The 19,537-nt window shown below is 48.6% G+C and overlaps 1 protein-coding gene across 3 annotated transcripts in view; it reads right to left on the minus strand.

Annotated features, from left to right (window-relative positions):
• FLNB (filamin B) overlaps nucleotides 1–13,422 on the minus strand; it is a 128,651-nt gene extending 115,229 nt beyond the window's left edge. For all 3 annotated transcript variants that reach the window (XM_064496384.1, XM_064496383.1, XM_064496382.1), the window contains exon 1: nucleotides 12,979–13,422. In XM_064496384.1, the coding sequence (XP_064352454.1) occupies nucleotides 12,979–13,270 (292 nt within the window). In that variant the 5' untranslated portion in view covers nucleotides 13,271–13,422. The remainder of the gene's footprint in view (nucleotides 1–12,978) is intronic.
• Nucleotides 13,423–19,537: the final 6,115 nt, after the last annotated feature.

The following is a 19,537-nucleotide window of genomic DNA, read 5'->3' on the forward strand; positions in this document are numbered from 1 at the left end:
ATACCCCACTACCACAGAGAATACCATTCATTCCTGGAGACTGGCCTAAGGCATTTCAGAGGTCCAATCTTGGTGTCTACAGGACATACTAATCTGTGTGTGTTTTGGGGGAAGTGAGTGTTTGGGGGGGGGGGGTGTTGCAATGAGTTTATCAGGCCATTTTGTTTTATCTTATCTACTTACAATTGACATGGACACCAGGAGAGCTCTAACTCAAACCAGGCTTTAGGGAGATAAACCTGGTTACCATTACATAAAAGGTTAAGATAGATTATTACCTTAATACTGTAAGAACAATGATACAATTTTAATACGTTTAGTTTCTCTAGAACCATTCTGGACTTAAAAAAGGTTTATTCTTCATTTCAAAAAAAAACCCCTCAAATTAAAAAAAAAAAATCATTTTCTTAATAATGCTTATTTGTAAAAAGCCCCTGACACATGTGACAGGAGATAGTTCTGTGGTTGTCCTAATGGAAGCACTGCAGACTTGCTCTGCTCTTCATTCACATTCCACCTACTCCTAGGGCTGCCTCTCCCATTAGATGGTGAGCTCCTCAGGGTCAGTGACCAAGTCCCAGTCCCCTCCGTGCTCTGGGCCATTAGCACAGCTCCGGGCACATGGTAAAGTCTCCACAACCGTTTGCTGAACAGGGCATCTAGACATCACCACTCTGAGCTCTGGGTGACTCTCCATCAGTCAGGCCCCTGCATCACAGAGGGACCTTGATTCGCCTTCCAATTCTTTCTCAGCCTTTCTGAATAGGTCAAGGAGAAAGACTCGGTGTGCTGGTAGGTTACTTTCAACACCTCTCCATCTCTGGCTAATTTTCCTTTTAAACCAAAAGTTAGCAGGCCTCCTGCTGAGAACAGGCAACAGCACCAGCTGGGATTTAGTAACACTGTTTTGGGTTTATTTATGGTTACCTTCGATTTACCTAGTGACACAGCTTTTCCATTATGATAGTGACAGACACAACGTCTCCTTTTCAAATACATTTTGTTTCAAAAGTGAGTCAATGGCCAGGCCCACGGTGGGGGGGGGGGGGCAGGGGGAGGTGTTGAGTGAAAATGAAATCGAGATATGGGATACGGCAAAAGAATAATAAAGGTGGTTCCTTTACAAATGACTGAATTTTGGGAAACACTGACCTTGGCCAGCTCTCCCATTTTACAGATGGGGAAACTGGCTGAGAGAGGAAGGGAGGGCCTCTCCAAGGCCTCAGTGATGATAGAAGCAGGCTGGGACTACAATCCAGTGTCTGGGTCCTGCCATCTGCCTGGAACCCGACATCCTGCCAAACCCAGCTTGCTCTGGGCCTCTCCCAGGACCAGAAACTGGTCTTCAGAAGCAAAGCAGGTAAACACCTGCTGATCTTATTGATAACGCCTAAATGATGGTCAACTCTAATAGCTGGCGAAACAAAAGCCATTGTGTAATGGTTTAAATTTTTGCTCTGTCACATGGAAACAGCACCCAGGCTGACTAATACCTTCCTATCATTAAAACATAAAGATCTGCATTAGTCATCTATTCAAGGAAAACCCCCACAAATTCTACCTTTGGGAAAGATGTTGGGTGTTCCCTGCCCTCAACAAGAGATGGTCTCAAAATGACACTCTTCTAAAAGGCTGCAGTATGAGAAATCTGGCCCAACCAAAGACACAGCAGGCAGCTTATACTCAAGGGGCAACTGGGGGGAGGTAGTTACAGAAGACACAGATTCCTTTGACCTGTCTGGGAAAGGACCAACATATTCATGAAAAGAACAGAGAATGATGCCCCCGCCACCTCCCATACCCCTCTGCTCCCAGGAGCCGCAGAATTTGCTGTTGCCAGCCTCCTTCGCTCACCCTGGCCCGGCAACCTTGATGCTGTTTGTAGAGGCTGGTGTGACCCCAGGAGTCCAGTTTCCAAGCACTACTGTAAAAATATCATCACCAGCTCCATGACAAGAGGTTAGACAGAGCTGGGTTTAAGGCCACACCCAAGGCGACATAAATCCTGACAGGTGGTGCAGGCAGCCTCAACGTGATCCCAGATGTCAAAGGGCCAGGACTAGCAGGGAGAGAAAGTGATGCCCAGGGCCAAGGCAGCGACAAACCAGGCTGGATGAGTGGGATTGGGGGCGGGGGAGCAGCTGGCACACCCCGCTTGGTTCCAGATTGAAAGTGCCCAAGGCAGTAAAGACACCTTACCTCCAGCATGTTTGCTCCCTCTTCATCCTCCTCCTTGATTAAGGCCTGAAAAGGGTAAGTGGGAAGGGTGGGGCTTCACAATAACAAAGTGATGCTAACACCACAACAGCAGCAGCTGCCATTTACTGAGCACTTCCTAGGAAAAGGTGCTGCCCAAGGGCTTGAGATGCACATTCACTTTATACCCTAGAACCCAGCAAGGCAGAGCATCTTTTGGATCACATTTTGCATATGTAAGAGGCGGAACAGCGTGCTGGGGTCAGCCAGACCTCCAGGGGCAGAGCCGAGGTTCAGATCCACATGCGAACATGTCACCTGGACCCTGGATGGTGTTTCGGCCACTTCCACAAGAGCAACACCAGGAAAGAAAGAAATGGGAGCAATGGACATTCTAAGAGACAGAAAGGAAGGATTAAAGAAAGAGGGCAAAGGAGCTTGTTAAAAAAATAAAAAATAATAAAAAATAAAAAACTCCATTAGCCAAACAGGAAGAAAGGGAAAGTGGGGGAAGATGTCAAGAATAGTTGGCACCTCTTTTCTATCCGTAAAGGAAGCTTCGCCGGAAGACCAGGAAATGCCACTGGCCCATGGCTCCTACCCTCAAAAACCCAGGCCACCTCTTCTTCTAAAAACAGTCCATTAGGTATGAGGTATCTCTGACCAATCTCTGTGTGCGTCCTTACCCACCTTTCCCCTTACAGACAACTAGGCCATGTCTTCTTCCAGTCTGAAGGGGCCACCACAGGCCCGGTAATTAGGAGAAGGGGGAGGAGGAGGCAGGAGGAAGAAGGCTACAACTACCATTTCTGGGGCACTTGCGGCCTGCCAAGGGCTGTGTCAAGTGCTTTACAGGGATTCTATCATTTATCTTCAATAACACCAAAAGTGGGGCACTAATACAACCTCGGAGAGATCAAGTAACTTTCCCCAAGTCTCCCAGTAAGTAGCCGGGTCTAACTGACCCATACTCTTAAGCACCCCGAGGAAATGGCTAAATCTGTATTGAAAGTGGTTTTGCCTCAAACAAGACCAAGACAGGATGATTCTGTGGGCGTGGTGTCCTCAGGGCTGTTGAAAAAACAATGTCTCGAAAAAACCCAACACTATGAAGAACTTAGGGTTGCAGGTAAGTCTCAGATTTCTGGAAGTTCCCAGGCAGGTTGCCCAACTACATTGCTAGGGGCATATCTGAGACATATTTAAACTGCTAATGGAGGTAAATGAGTTTCTGTGCTGGGCTAACCATGAGATGTCACAACAGTAACAGAACATAATAACTATTATTAAGAGACCCTGGCAATCCCAATAAAAGTTGGTCTGAAAAACTTTCTAAAAGACAGAAGTGGCTGGAATGCCCCCATTCTGTGGTTGACCAAAACATATTTCTAGACAAAAGGAGATTTGCAACCATGGTGAGCCTCAACCAAGACCTCCAATTTTAATGCTGGCCACAGCTCAGCAGTAACTCAAGGCTGAATCTTCTAACAATCATCAATATGACCAAAATGATTTCACAGAAATTTTCAGTGGATTTCCAGCCCACAGTCTCTTTTTACCCCTGAGAAAATACATCTCCCTCTTTTCCATTCTGACCAAAAGGCAGCTGTAAGCAAAACTCCCCCAAAATAGAAAAAGCTTTGTTAATATCCTTCACAGGTGATGTGTTTTTTCTTTGTATTTCTCTATGTTCTTGCAATTGTTTTTGCAAAGAACTACAAATCTAACTTTTTAACATTAAAAAAACTGAATATCAAAGACATGCTGAGCTAATGGCATTCCTTTGGGGATTAAAATCTCAGGCAGGAGTTTGAGTCATTCTCTGCCACATTCTGGGTGTGCCTCAGTTTCCTGTCTGTATAATGGGGGTTACCACAATAAATGTAGCTCAGAGTTGCAATGAGATTTCATTTCACTATTATTGAAAAGCATGTACCCCAATGCCCAGTACTGGCAGGTGCTCGATATATATATATATTCACTATTATTAATGAAACAATCACCATGATTATAGTGACCCTCAGTGGCTTCCTTTTGTATCCATTTTTCTGAGCCTCACATGGCAACTTGGAAAAGATCTTGTTCTCTATCAATTGAAGTAAATCACAGATGTTCAGAGAATGACTGCAAAGCTCTGAGTTCTTTAAGTTCAGTGTCACTGTCCTAAAAAACAAGGTGTTCTGTTGGGACCCCAGGCCCAGTTGTCCCCTGCACATAACTCCCATTTCACTATAGGCTGTAAATGACCACTATTTTGCATTTTCTGAAAGCAAACATATTGCAAACAAGTCAATGTATCAGACTTGTTATTCAACCCATCTATGCTAGAGGCTGTTTATTTATTCAATAAATTATTATATCCCTACTAAGTGCCAAGCTCAGAACCCCAGAGGTGAACAAGAGACACAGAGCCTACCCCTAGGCAGTCGTCACCCAGTGGGAGAACAAGACAGGCAAGTTAGGAGGCCAGCGCAGCTCAGTAAGGCATGAAATAGAATGGCGCTGGGGAGGGAAGAGAGGGGAGCTGTGGGTGTCCAGGAAAGGGCCTCCTGCCCTCCAACCTCAGGTGTGACACCCCACAGATGTCAAACAAGAGAGTCAAGAAAAAGGGACAGGAGAGGCAATCATGGTTAGAGATGCATGCCCCACAGGAAGCGTAACATGACACCGAGATCATTTCCTGTAAAGGACTCCCCAGCAGGAGAGGCATTCCTCGGGTGCCAGCTCGCCTCCTTTAGTAGAGATGAGGAATGTGACAAGCCACTGCCCAGGTGCTTGCAAGCCAGAATCCACCAGGGCTCCTTCTCTCTAAACACCTTCGGGGTTCTGCCCCTGGATGGCTGGAAGCTGCACGCGGGCCCCGGTCCCACAGCAGCACACCCTTGGTCTTCCAGCTCTGCTTCTTCTGACAAGGAATCTCATAAACAGAACCCAGAATTCTGTTCCATTAACAGAACCGTCAAGTCACAAAGGCCTTTTAGGGTCTCAGCTCTTGGGGGAGCAGGGCCTGGTCCCACCTCTGGCCTGCTTCACTCTACAAACTGAACATTCGCTTTGCTCTTGAGCAAGAAGCAGCAGGCGGAGCCGTGCTCCCAGCAGGCTGCAGAACGCCGAATCACTCTTGTTTCCCCAGAGTATCTGACAAATCACTCCAGGGAGGTGCACACAAGCAGTGCAGTACCAGCATGACAAGAACTTGATTATCTTCTTGGGGGTTGCAGGGCACCACAAGTAACACCACTCCTGTTTGTCAAAGGAAAGCTGACTGCCGCTTGCCTCTTTTAATCTTAAAGTCTGAATTTATGGGCAGCAGCAAATTTACATAGTCCTTGCCACAATCCCCACCCATTTCCCTATAGCTAGAAAGCCAACATTCCTCACTGTGTTCCAAATAATTCCAACCTCTTTGGTTGTCTTTATATCTGAACGGAAATTCCAGAAAAGTTGTCTGGCATGGCAAAATCTGACCAGCCTTGTGAAAATACCCAGAAAGGTGACCCATTTAGTGAAAAGCACTTTCAGATCTCCATGAGAAAAGGAATTCACGCCAGCATAAAGGGCCCTCAGAGAGGGAGAACAGGAGTGTTGTGTTAACGCCCAGACCTTTCAACAAGCCAGCCCTGCGATTTCTGGGGAGGCTGATCACCCGGTTGGAGCCGGCCAGCCAGACCAGCTTGGTCTCTCAGGAGCTGTGCTGCAGGAGAAGCCCTTGGGGACACAAGATCAGCCCCGGAGCGCATAGCCTGGGGCCCGTGGTGCCCAGCAAGGGGCCTGCCGGCAAGGCTCCTTGAACGTAAGCGGGGAGTCGCCAGCTTGGATGGGAAGCAGGCAGCCGCTTGTGCCAGGGCTGCCAGACTGATAAAGGCTGAGCTCCAGCCAGAAAAGAAAGCTTCTGCTCAGCAGCGGGCACAACCCAACACACCCTCCTGCCGGTTAATGTTTACAGGTAACAGGAGGAAAGGATGTGGGGTGAGGTCATTGCTGACAGAGCACAGCTGTGCCAATGGCTGTCACCGAGGATCTCTCAGCATAGCTGGATCTCAACAAACACCCCTCTTCCCCGACCCCCACCGAGTGGTGGGCACTGCGAGACCCACAGCACTGCCACCAGGAGGAATTCCAGGGGCACCTCCTCCTCACCTCTGGCTCCCAGGCCTCACAAAGAAAGCCTGCCTGGCTCCCCAAAGCAGCCTTCATTTGGTCCCTACTGTCCAGACCTGCAGTGAAATCACTGCCCCTGGGAACCAAAGGCAGGGAAACAACTAAAGAGCTGTCTGCAGATCTGGAAAGAAGACCCCCATTAAAGTTCCATTAGTGCTGGAAAAAGCAAGGCAAATGGGCCGCAAACAGTTTTGTTTTGTCGAAGGGAATTTCAACTTCACATCAGCCAAGCTCAAATGAGTAAAGTTTCAAGCAAAATAAAAATGAACAGAACTAAAGCAGTAGAAAGTTGCTCACTATAACTTATCTATTTTACTGTACAAGTGTGGAACCCAACTTTGACATAAAATGAAACTTTACAGCTTGATGCAGGTAAGCATCGTGCCAGGCATATGAAACGAAGCAGAGGGAGCCTCAGTTTTCTCATCTGTAAATTGGAAAGAGAAATAAAGCCACTCACCTTGCAGGACTCATACTGAGGATTAGAAGTAACCAAAGTAAGGCACTCAGGACCATGCTTAGCAGACAGCAGGCATGGGGAAATGCTAGGTGTTATGCTAGAGGACGCGTGTGCACACCCTGACATTTGGTACACAAAAGGCAACATTGTGTGCATTCCTGGTACCAAGAATAGCCAAGGAATATGCAGAGGAAGACAAGCATCCTCCTTGCCAAGCTGTCTACCTGGGCCAGGCTCTGATGATGGGGAGGCAAGGAAGCCAGCCACTCTGTCAAAATAAGAAACCCTCTTCCTAGAACACAGACTCAATTTCTTAAGAAAAGTGAGTTAGGAAACTTAAAAACACAAGGCCACTTTCCAAGCCCCAAAAGAAGAAAGTACTGCTGTTTATCATACAATAACCTGGTTCAATTTGGTGATTATTGAACATGTTTAATGAATAACTAGATTTACAACAGTAATGTAAAATGGTTTCTAGCAGGACGCCATGAAAGGCGGTTTTAACTTTGTGAGAGCAGGAAACAGCATGCGTTTCTATGTAGGTAAAAATGGCTCATTCCATTGGATTTGTTCATTTGGTTCAACTGTTGCAGGGAAGGAGTTACAATTATAGAGCAACCTCCTTAATGGAGGATAATTCAAAATGAAAACTAAATGCAGAATAATATGGAAAAAAAGGAAAACAAAATGTAGAAACTCAGGCCCTCAAGGGCCTCCAAACAGGATACATGCACCCCCAAGGATGCACAAGATAATCCATTAGAGCACAGGAAAGAACAGACCTTACATTAGGCTTTGTCATGTAAAAACAAACGAGACTTTACTAGTATATAATTTACCGACTGGCAGTGGTATATGTATATGGCTTATAAATACATATATATGAGGAAATGGCATATTCAAACTTTTTTTTTCCTGATAGGAACGACTGGAGCAGCAGTGGCAAGAGCCCCAGATTAGATGACCCATCTCAGTGGGGTTCACCTATCCAACCCCAAACCCCCTCAAGGAAGATGCTCAATTGGCAGCCTCCAGCCTCAAAAGGCTCTTTATGAGCCAGCCCCCTGCCCGCCTCTCCACCACCCCTCTGACCTCCACCTGACCCACTCTTCTACTCCTGTGCTCCCCTGGCTGTCTGTTCACCTGCCTAATCTAGTCATGTAAAGCCCAGGACTTGGGTTCAAAAGCACAGTCATATTAATAATGACAATGCCAGCATTATGCCATAACTTAACCAGATCAAATAATGCTCTCAGCAACTCTAAGATAGGAACTATTATTTTACAGGAGGGGGAATTGAGGCTCAGAAAGGTTAATGCAGGGGACCAGAGCTGCACAGCTGGTAGGGGGTAGAGTGGGGATTAGAATGCTGGCAGCCTAGCTTCAGGTATGTGCTGACCTGAAGGCCACTTACAGAGAAAGCAGGATGACATGGGACCCTGGCTATGGAGCCACTGCAGGCAGGGCACAGAGGCTCAGAACCTGGGCATCTGCTGCCCAAGGAGCAAGGCAGCCATCCTTAACTAGGCACAGAACCAGGCGGGGGTGGGTCAGGGGGGAGGGAACAGAGGGTGCCTAGGAGACATAATTTGGCTTCAAATCACAGCCTTCCTTCAGTACAGAATGAAGGCAGCTGCTGACTGGCACGCTGGCCCCACCACTGCTGGAGGAGCCCGCAAAGAACCAGCTGCCATCTGGAAGTGATTTGGTCCAGAGATTCCTGAATGGGTAGGAGGTTGGAATGACCAGCTCTGAGCTCCTGTCTAGCTCGTTCAGAAACAAAGCTGGTGTGAATGGGCCCCGGAGGCAGCCATAACATAACCAGGGGTCATCCCCTTCCCAGGAGGGGACACCCTCTGGGAAATCCATAACCCCACTGCAGCAGTGGAATCAACACTAGCCAACCAAGCCAGTCTCCCCAGTGGTGCTGATTTTGAATGTCCTTTCAGCATGCAAACCCTCCAGCATTACTGTTAAGAATACCGTTGGACAGTACCTTATTTATTTAATGACCACTCACACAGCACTAGTGTTATACACCAACAGTGCCACGAACTGTTCTGAGCACTTTAAAAAATATTAACTTGTTTAGTTTTTATAATAACCTTCAAGGATGTAGTTATTATCCCCATTTAAGTGATAAGGAAACCAAGGCACAGAAGTTTCTTAATAGCTACTTAGTGGCAAGTAGGATTTGAACCAAGAATCCTCTTAACTAGCTCACACTAATGCATTACTTTGTTGCAAACGGCCCAGAACTTAATTCTGACAAAGCATGCCACTTTGCTACTTTTTAAGCATTCTCTGGATGTGAACTACATTGCCTAAAAGACACACTGGCACTTGCTAAGTAGTTCAGGAAAGAAAAGACTTTGGGATTATCTGTGCATTATTTTGGTGGGGGTGGGACAAAAGGAAGGAAAACAGTGTGAGTGGTTTGGTGACCCACCACCCTGGAAACCCTGCCCAGTGACCTGAGGTCTTGGGAACACGCACCCCGCCTGTTCTGGAGCACTGGGTTGGCACAGGCACCTTAAGTAAACATCAGGGTCAGACCACATCCTCTGAAAAGGAAAGAATTCCTTTTTCTAAAGGATCAAACCAAAACACACCACCCAAACTTCTAGGCAGCCTCGACTGTCATGCTTAGGCTAGAAGACCCCTTCTTCTCCAAGTTGGCAAGGCCCAGTGTCAGAAAGGTTTCTTGGAAAAACAAGTAAATAAAACTGCCAGCTGCTGGCAGACAGCTAGAATCAAATACGCTGAGGCCTCACGATAAAACTGCCCAGGATATGAGAAGAAACTTCAACTGTGGGATAGAGCCTAGGATGGGCCCACCTTACAACGAATCACAAACGTGAACAAACAGCCAGGGCTCCCTTTCAGGGGATTCTAGGCAAAAAAGCCACAGTGCTCTGGCAGCTGGTATTTGGCCACCTCATATCTCACAGCTGGTACCCATACCCAGCCCTAATGATTCTCACAACGTATATCCTTGAGAGTTATCCAAAGTACACAAAGCCCTGTACACTTTTTTCAGAGATACTTTCCCAGATTATGGAGTGAAATGCTATTTATTGCAAATCTCCAAATAATAAAACAAACAAACAAACAAACAGTGAGGACAGGGCAACCATTTCCTCCACAAATTCACAACACAAAATGCAAGATGCAAACTGATTCTGTTCACCTCCCAACAGGGTCTCTCATTCAGCTCAAGGACCCCTTCCCACAGCTCAGAGGATTAATCTTGTCACTCACCTAAGACCTTGCTTTGTTCAAGGCCAGAGGCTCAGAGTGTGAATGTCCAGCCACAACCCCAACATCCCTGACTTGCAGAACTTAGTGTTAACAGGAGCTTTCTGGTCAGGGGAGAGAGGCTGTCCTTTATTTATTTCTGACACTGAAAGGCAAGTCAGTTAAGGTTCAATTTCAACAACTCAGCAGACCTGGGTTCTAGTCAACAGTTACCAGTTGGGCGACCTCCACAAGTTACTTCACTCCTGTCTGAATAGAGGTAATAATACTAAGAACAACCACAGTAGTAACAACCACCATTTTCTAAGTGCTTGGCCAGGACTAGGGGCAAGCCCTCAGCCCTCCCAGGGACTTGCTGAAAGCAGATCATTACACAGACAAGGAAACCAATATTCCAGGATGCAAGGTGGTGATCGAGGGAACACACTTAACACCCAGTGGGCGCCCCCGAACTGGAGCTCCTGTCACGGTCAGCACAAAGCCACACAGCATAAGCAGTGATGCTTGACCTGAGGTCCAAGCTGGATGTGAGGTTTTCTGAAGGGCCTTTACCCAGCACAGCCCCAGGAGCAGAGGGAAGAGGCATTACTCCCACAGGAGTGCTGACACTTGGCAAGTCTTCCTCCAGCCTCCAAAGGCTGGAAAACCTGTTTGTTGTAAGATCTTTCTGGAGAACCACTAGGCAGCCAATGACAGCAATCATAAATGTGGTCACACCCTTTGACCAGGAATGCCACTTGGGGGAATGCAATCCAAGAAATCATTTAAAAGGAGAAAATACAATAAAACAATGTAAATTATGGTGGGAAAAGGTCCACAGCAAGAAGTTACCAACAGTCTAGAGGTCACAACCAGAGAAGGGGAGGCTAAGTCTGGAACAATGGAAGACACTATGGCCTGGGAAGGTTCAGGAGTGAAAATCATGAGGGTCAAGGAGAAAAATATACCGGATCAAAGTATAGAATGAGACCCCCAATTTGGGGGCACTGATGGGAACCATGTTGGAAACAGCTGCAGGTGCACCCCCTGTAAACAGTTGGTAAATTAGACAGTCCAGGATTTTCTGGTGCTGTGGTTTGGTTCTTATTTGCTTTGTTTTTTAAAGCGACTTCATGTCATGTTTGGATACTCCTGGTTTACTTTAAGTTCCTTTGTACGGTTAATTAAATAAATGCACATTTTTAAAGCAAAGAAGAAGGGATCCAAGTTGAGCCCAGCCAGCCCTTGAGATTCCTCAGAGGGAAAGCTGGTTTCTGAAAAGGAAAGAATTCCAGAATTCTGAGGTTCTCCTTCGCTGGTTACAAGAGACAGGCCCCTAAAAGTTGATGACAGCATACCACCCAGCTTCCCTCTGCAGAGAAGCCACCCCTGGTGGGGAGGCTGACTGGGCGGTGGCAGCCGCCCAGGCCCAAGAAGCTGCCCAACCTGCCGGGAGAGGTGTGGGGGAGGGCGGGGGGAGAGGCCGCAGGAGACAGCCTAGGGGGAAACCCTTTTAGGCTGGAGAAAGTCCCAGCAGCCACACCCACTGTCCTTTCTTCCTGTCAGGGGTGTCACCTGGGAAGAGACTCTAGACCCAGGCCTGGGCCAGCTCCTCTCTGGCAAAAGGCTCACCTGGCAGAGCACACACACACACACACACACACACAACATAGGTGCACACATTCTCTGCACACTGCACTGTGTACACACACACACAGAGCACACATGCCTACTCTATACACACATGCCCTGTGTACACACACTCTGCACATGCACACACTACACACCCCAGACCCCTACAGTCACAGCCCACACCCTCAGCAGCCTTGTGACCCTTCCAGAAGCTCTCAACTAGCCCAGATCATAGCGAGGACCTCACCCTCATTCTTCGTCCCCAGCTCTAGGGGGAAAGGAACCCAACACCAACTCCCCGCCCCCCTCCTCTCAGGAAGACCCTGGTGCGGGGAGGGCGGGGAGAGGAAGACAAAGTCTCCTTTAATTGTCACCCACTTCCTTCAATTCTCAGCTAGACCCTTGCTACTTCCCTGACCTCGGGCAAGCCCATTAACCCTCTGGACCAACCCGTCTGTAAAATGGGTCTAACGACACCCCAACTCACAGGAGCTGTGAGGGCTGAGGTAACTTAGAAGTTTGCTGGCACACAGCGCGCACTAGCTGGGGCTCCCTACCCGCAGCAGTTACTGTTACCACCACCATCTCAAGATACACCTTCAGAGGTGAGAGCGGGCTCAGCCTGCGACGCGCGGCCAGAGCTGAGCTGGGAGCTGGGGGAGCGAAAACACACCCCCGAGGCTCCCCTTCCCACCTCAGGGCCCACACCCTTTCCGGCGACGGCAACAGAGGGTACCAGGTCGCAGTCTCCACCTGGGCGGGAAGGACCCAGGCGCAGAGAACGGTCCCTCCTCAGGACGCCCCACCTGGCCTTGGATCCAACGCCCACTCGCCGGCCGCCGAGCGCACCGGCCTGGGCGCAGAGGGGCTAGTGCTCGGGAGAGCGTCTGACTAGGACCCCACCCTGGGGAACGCGGACCCGAGGTTTTCAGTCCCGCAGCTCCGACAGGGGCACATCTAGTGCAGAGAAACACCACAGCCGCAACTCTCCCCGTGCAGCCCCAACCCAAGCCCTCAACCCACGGCCCCACCAAAGACGCACAGCCAGGGCGCACTGTGCGGAGCTACCACACGAGGTCCCAGCCCAGGGGATGGCCCCTGGAAGGGGGTTAGGTCTCCTGTGTCCCCACTCCCTCCCCAGAGGCGATGCCCCCGGACCCTGGCGCCCACACCCAGCCCACGGCTGCTGGGCGTGGTGGGGACGCGCGGCAGGGAGCCCCAGCCTCAGTCGGGGCGCAGGAGCAGGGGCGGCAGGGTACACCGCCGGGGCCGGCCCCAGTCAGGGCACTCACCGATGGACACAAGTTTGATGCTCTCACGGTCCAGGAACTCGAGCGCCACGGACACGTTCTCCAGCTGCATTTGGCGGAAGGTGGGCCGCTGGTGGTACTTGCGGTACATGTGCTTCTGGCTAAGCACCTCCAGCAGCGCGATGAGCCGCAGCCCATCGCTCAGGTCGGTCTGCAGGTTCCCAATGCGTTTGTTCACGCATTTCAGGTGCTCGTTGCACCAACGCGTGAACGTGTTCTGCTGGATCTTCTTCCACGGTGCGTCCTCCGCCAGGTCCTTCTCGGTTACCGGCATTCTGGCGGTGGGGAAAGAGCTATGCGCAGCGAGCTGCCGGGGACTGGCGTCGGGAGGCCCAAGGGCCGGGGGAGCGAAAAACGAAGCGGAGCGGGAGCGGGGTTCGAACTCGCTGCTACCTAAGCGGCGGCCGGGGCTGCTCTGCGCCCGCCTGCCCCTGGCCGCGATAGGCGTCTGGCCCCGCGCCTGCGCATTGAGCCGACCCGCCCCCGAAGCCCCGCCCCGTCCCAATCCCCTGGAGGGAGTTCCCGGGCCACGCTCGCCCCCTGCCGCTCGAAGTGGGCACTGCGTCCCGCGGACTCCAAAGTGTCTGCGGACCCCGCGCTCTGTGTTCACTGCCTTGTCGAAAGGAAGCTAGGCAGGAGATGTCGGCTACTTAAGGAGAAGGTCACACGGTCCCGGAGTGAGGGGACGTGCAGAGGTAGGGAACTGGACAGAATGGGCAGGGATGGCGGCGTAGGTCATGGGGGTCGGTGTGGAGGGGTGCTTCATCCATCTACAGCTTCAATAAAGTTCAGTAAGGGTTTCTACTGAGCTCCTGCTGTGTGCCAGGCACTGTTAGGCACTGGTGGGCACCGTGAGGCAAACGGGCGTTTTACTTTTCATATTAACGAAATTCATGAACTACAATATTATCATGCATAGCATTTATTGAGTGGCCACTCTATGCCAACCCTCTTAGTGGCTGTGAACCAATAGTAAGACAAACTTACAACTTAACCTTGAGGAGTTCATAGACCGACGGGAGAGAAAAGTATAAATAAACTGTCACAAACAACTTAATGGCAGTGACAGAAATGACCAGTAGTTGCTGTGTATAGTTTGCTGTAACAAATTACCAAAACTTTGTCTTAAAAAAAAAACCCTCATAATTGTTATCTTGCTTTTCTGTCGTTTAGAGTCCCTCACAGTCACCCTGAGCTAACTAAAATCAAAGTATTGGCAGGATGCATTCCTTTCTGGAGGCTCTAGGGAAGAATCCATTTCCTTGCCTTTTCCAACTTCTAGGAGTTTCCTCTGAATCCCTTGGCTGTGTCCTCTTCCTCCATCTTCAAAACCAGCAACCTCAGACCTAGTCTTTCTCATGCTGTCATCTCTCTGGTTCTCCATTGTCACATCTTCCCCTAATTATTTTAAGGACCCAGCAGGGAAGAGGGGCTGGGGAGGATGGATGTCAAGGGCTTCTAGCCCTTGTGGTTGTGACTTTTGGAAACAAGTCATTTGTATACAAGGTCAAGTGCTTTCTTTGGGCAGATTGCCTCCTCACTGGAAATGCTCAAAATAGCCTTGGGGGAGAGAAGGTATTGCCTGGCCCTGGCTCTTTGTTGGGATGAATGATCATTTGAAGGCTCATTCCCCTTCTTGGTGATTAAGTAAAGAGATTTGCGGGAGGTCAGCTGGTAAGGACTTAGACTAGTCAAAGCTAGACCTGAAGGTAGGTTTAACTCCAAAGTCTGTACCACACCTAAAAGCCTGCATGCTGGTCCCAGCCTGGGCCTTGCCTCTGTCCACACAGTCTGAGCAGCAGATTCAGTACAGGCAGTGTTGGTAACCTTGCCTCCCCCATGCCCAGGGCTTCTGATTCCTCATGCTTTCCTCCACCCAAAAGCATCCATCAAAACTTATCGGCCAGTGTCTCACTCCCAAAGGGACCTCTTCCCTGCTCGGTGAGACTGGAGCTAATGTGATCAACTCAGCTAACTTAGAAGCTGCTAATGTGCTGAGATTCCCCTTTCTTATGAGATGTTTCTGTTTTCATCAGGATTTCACACAAATAACTAAATAAGTTCTGCATGTAAATATCCAGTCCACGTCACTCGGAGCTGAGACATCACTGTTTTAGGATGAGTCTGGTCATTCTCTCCATCTAATTAGAAGACACCCAGGCGTTCTCTAAGGAGCAGTTTATGGGAAGACTCAACAACTTCGGTGGAGGAGAGTGGCCAGTGGCTTTGGTGACAAGGAGAGGAAGCAGACAAGGTTTTTCAAATGGCTCTTAATCAATCTTTGATTTCTAAAAAATTGAGGGCTGGACATCTCAAGGGAGGCATTTCTGCAGGGAGCATTTTAGCTAATGTATGCCAGAGTTTTGCCTTACAAGAACTTCACTTACCAAATATCCAATCTGCTTTCTAAATTTTTTCCTGGGCTTCTCTGATCCCTCAGTAGAACCAACCAGAATGGAAGAGTGTAAAGTAGTGAAAAGCTCAAGCTTTTGGTGTGAATTCTGGCCATCTTTGCTTTGTGACCTTGAGCAAATTACCTCATTAAGCCTATTTTCTCATCCAGGTAATGGAGATAACACACAAACTCCTGGGGTTATTAGACGATGCAAGCATAACTCTCAGCATAGCAGCTGGTACACCATCAGCACTCAATAAATGTAGCTGAAAACTGGGCAAAATCAATAGACTTCACAACTAGCTCCTGAAAAATCCAGAATTAGCTTCCTCAGACTCCAGTCTATCTCTGTAAGAAGCCAAGGCTCCTCTCCATGTCTGTTACCCACAGATGCAGACACCAATCTGTTCTATCCCTGAGAGATCCCAGTCAGAATGAACTGACCAAGGAAACATCAGCAGAGCAGTGACCCCTACATGTCAGGATGGACCAGACTAGACAACAACAGACGTGCAGACATCCACAAAGAAGAGCCTACCTGAACTTGAAGATAAACATTGGGTGGAAGTCTGACCTCTGATGCATCCTGAGCCTGCTTCTCAAAGTTTTGCCACTTGCTGAGTCAGCCCATGTGAGGAGGATTGGAAGGGGTTCTCCTATCCAGGGAAGTGTGCAGAAGGTCCTCCGATCCCAGCTACAGGCTTGTGCTCAGGCAGTTTTGCTGTCCAGAGCACTCTCATCTCTCCCCTCGGACTTGGAAGTAGCACGCCCGTCCTGCAGTGCCATCACTCTCACAGCTTGTGTCAGCTCAGGGCTTGTTTTATGCTCAAGATTAACTTGCTGTTATCTGTGGTCACTTGCTGAAGGATGGCCACTGTCATCTCTGTCCCCTTGCAGGATACATAGGGTTTAAGACCTAACAGAGCTTGCACTGTCCAATATAAATATGATGAGAACCACAGTGTAACTTTAAATGTTCTAATGACACTTAGTAACTATTAAGTGTCATTTAAAAAGTAAACGGAAACACGTGAAATTAATTATAATAATATATTTTAAACCATGGTAGGGTGACCAACTGTTCTGCTTTGCAGGCCTTTCCTGATTTGCAGGCCTTTCGGTGTTAAAAACAGGAAAGTCTCTGGCAAACCAGAACAACTGGATCACTCACCCCAGTATATCCAAAAAGTTATCATTTCAATATACATTCAGTACTTTCAAATGCTTTTTTATTTTTCCCTTTTTTGGGTACTGTCTTCAAAATCTGACGTGTGTTCTGTACTTAGAGCGTATCTCAATTGACTCGGTACATTGTCTGGGCTCAGTAGCTGTCTTTAGCTGCTGGTGGCTGTCACACTGGACGGTGCGGGTGTAGAGATATGCTTGATATTGAAATAAACCAGTTAATGAGTTGGAGACCTGTAATGCTCTCACGAGGGTCCTGACCTTGGGAACCCCTCCCCTAATATATGAAACCTGTCTCCACACTTCAGGCACCCCAGCCCTGTGAGAGGGGTTCCAAGTGAACCTGCCTTCTGTGATTTCTCGGCATCCTGGGGTCCACAGCAATGGTAGCATGTTAGGATGTGCATAATAGTAAAAGCAGCAGAAATAATAATAGTAATAATAATAACAATAGAGCCTTCTACTTCTTGAGTACTGGCATTCTCATTTAGTCATCACAACAGCTCCAGGAGGTGTTGTTACTGTCCCCATTTTACAGGTTAGGAAACTGAGGCTGAGAGGAGTAGTCTTATACTTAAAGTCATGGAGTGACAGAGATTGGAAACTAAGGAAGGGCTGAGAAGGACAATAGTCATGATTAAGAGAAGGGACCTGGGGCTGCCCCTGACTTTGTTTCCTTACATGTAACCTACACTAACAATTCATCTCCTAAATGAGAAACTATGTGTGTAGCACTTAGCACTTACGTGTCTGCTGAGAGAGCTGATACTATTATTGTCATGTTATGACGTGAGTGGACATCCAAGAGCAAAAATTGAAAGTTCCAGGTTGAGAAGCCTGCTTTCCAAAGGGAACAGGGATGAAGAACCAGGACTCACGAAATGAATTTACGTCCTCCCCAGATGCATCTTTTCCGCAGGGCAGGGTCCTTCTCAGCTGTAACTTTACACCCATGTCCACACCCTGCCAGAAAGAAAGAGAAGCAAAATATAAACGAGAATATTTGCTCTGTCTCCACCCTATAGAGGAAGAGGAGCCAGCTCTCAGCGGCTCCCTGGAGAAGTGCGAGGGTTCACCCTCCACTGACAACCCTGGCTGCAGGTCCTGGGACCATGTGGGTGGGGCTCTGGGAGGAGGGGTGCCGGGAGAGCTGGTTTTCCCGAAAAGAGGTGGCAAAAGGCACCTCCCAGCCCTACCCTGAGATAAGGTGGGAGCCACTGGTAGACAGGCTGCTGGGAGAAGGCACAGACCTTCACCCCGACTCTCCCACTCACTTACCAGCTAAGGTGGAGCTCAGAATGGGCAGAGCAGTGCTCATGAGAGCCCTTCTTTACTGGATTCACACAATGGGCTCTGTGATTGTGATTTTATCTATATTCTCTCCTTTGATCCTACAGCTGTAGTAATTGGCCACTTCCTAGTGCCAAATACTGAGCTGAGTTTTATGTCCATGAGTTATCTTTTCTAATCTTCTCAAGAACACTGAGAGCTGGGTATTATTATCATCCCCAATATTACAAGTAGGGAAACTGAGGTTGCAAAAAAACAATCAAGTCACTTGCTCAGGGTCCCCTGGGTATTAGGTGTCACAGTCTAGATTCAAACTCTGTGCTCACCAACTCCAGAGGCCAGCTCTGGCCCTAAGCTTGTCAGGTCTTCAAAGCCCAGAGCCCTGACTGCCAGAAGCACAGTCTGCCCAGCGATGGCAAAGGAATGAAGGCAGTGGCCACCATCCACTTCACATCTGTGTGTTGCTCACTCAGCAAGGGCGGGGGACAGGGCCTGCTGAGGGCCTTGACTTCTCCCTCCGGGCTTTCCCAGCCCAAGGTGGAACTCACCACCCCATACCCCACCCCAGTCTTGCTGGAATCACCAAAAAAAAAAAAAAAAAAAATAGTTTGCAAATGACTGGGCCTTCTTCCTCCACCCAGTCTGGCTTTGGCTTCTTTGGAAGATTTATGTGTGGGTCTGGTTTGTTTTTTCAAAGTGCAGACAAATGCCACAGAATACTTTTCAGCTAAAGAAAACCGTGTCTAGCCACTGCTCACCTGGCAAACCCAGTCTGCTCTCCAGCTGGAACAGAACTGCCCCTTTGTGGACAGCTGTCCAGCTGACAGAGCCCTTTTCCATCCTTATCTCATCTGCTCCCTCGTCCCCCAGGGCTCTGCTAGTCAGGATTATTAGTATTGCTCTCAGAGCAAAGGACAGGGACTGCTTATCTTTATCCTTAGGGTCTAAGAGAGTGGAGGCATTTGTGACCACTCACTGAATTGCCAGGGAGGAGGGACTCACCAGGAGCTCAGAAAGGTTGTGACTAGCTCAAGATCACAGTTAGTGTCAGGGTCAAAGCTCAACCTTCTGTCTTCTGACTTTAAAGCCTGTTTCTCTAGTGCTCCTTTTGGATACTTAGGCTGTTCATTGCAGGACTGTTTCTAACAGCTGAGTGTCCCTTGATGGTGGGTCCCTCACATGCACTAACTACAGTCTTGCCCCGTCACAGTATGGTCCCACCAGCAACTTGGGCAGCACCTGGGAGTGTGCAGAATCTCAGGTGCCACCCTGGACCTACTAAGTCAGAAACTGCAGTTTAACAAGATCCCCAAGGTGATTAATGTGCTCTTTATAGTTGATGGAAGTACTATAATACAGTGCATGCATCTGGTGGCCTACCTGGGCACTTTTTACAAAAGAATGCAATGGGTCTACCTAGGTTAATGCGAAAAGATGTCAGAATTTATTGTTATGTGGACAAAAAGAAAAGGAAGTTACAGATCAACATGAATATGTATGATCTAATTTGTGTACACACTTTAAAAATAAAAATAACACTAAAATATATTAATATAAGCACAGAGTTGATCAGCCAGGCAGGGTGCCGGTCTAGAAGCGGAATCTGCACAGCACTGGGCTAGATCCAAACAGTGTCAGTCAACTCAGGTTTCCACACGGGACAGACCTCTA

The sequence above is a fragment of the Camelus dromedarius genome, chromosome 17 (genome assembly GCF_036321535.1).
Source record: "Camelus dromedarius isolate mCamDro1 chromosome 17, mCamDro1.pat, whole genome shotgun sequence".
Taxonomy (NCBI): domain Eukaryota; kingdom Metazoa; phylum Chordata; class Mammalia; order Artiodactyla; family Camelidae; genus Camelus; species Camelus dromedarius.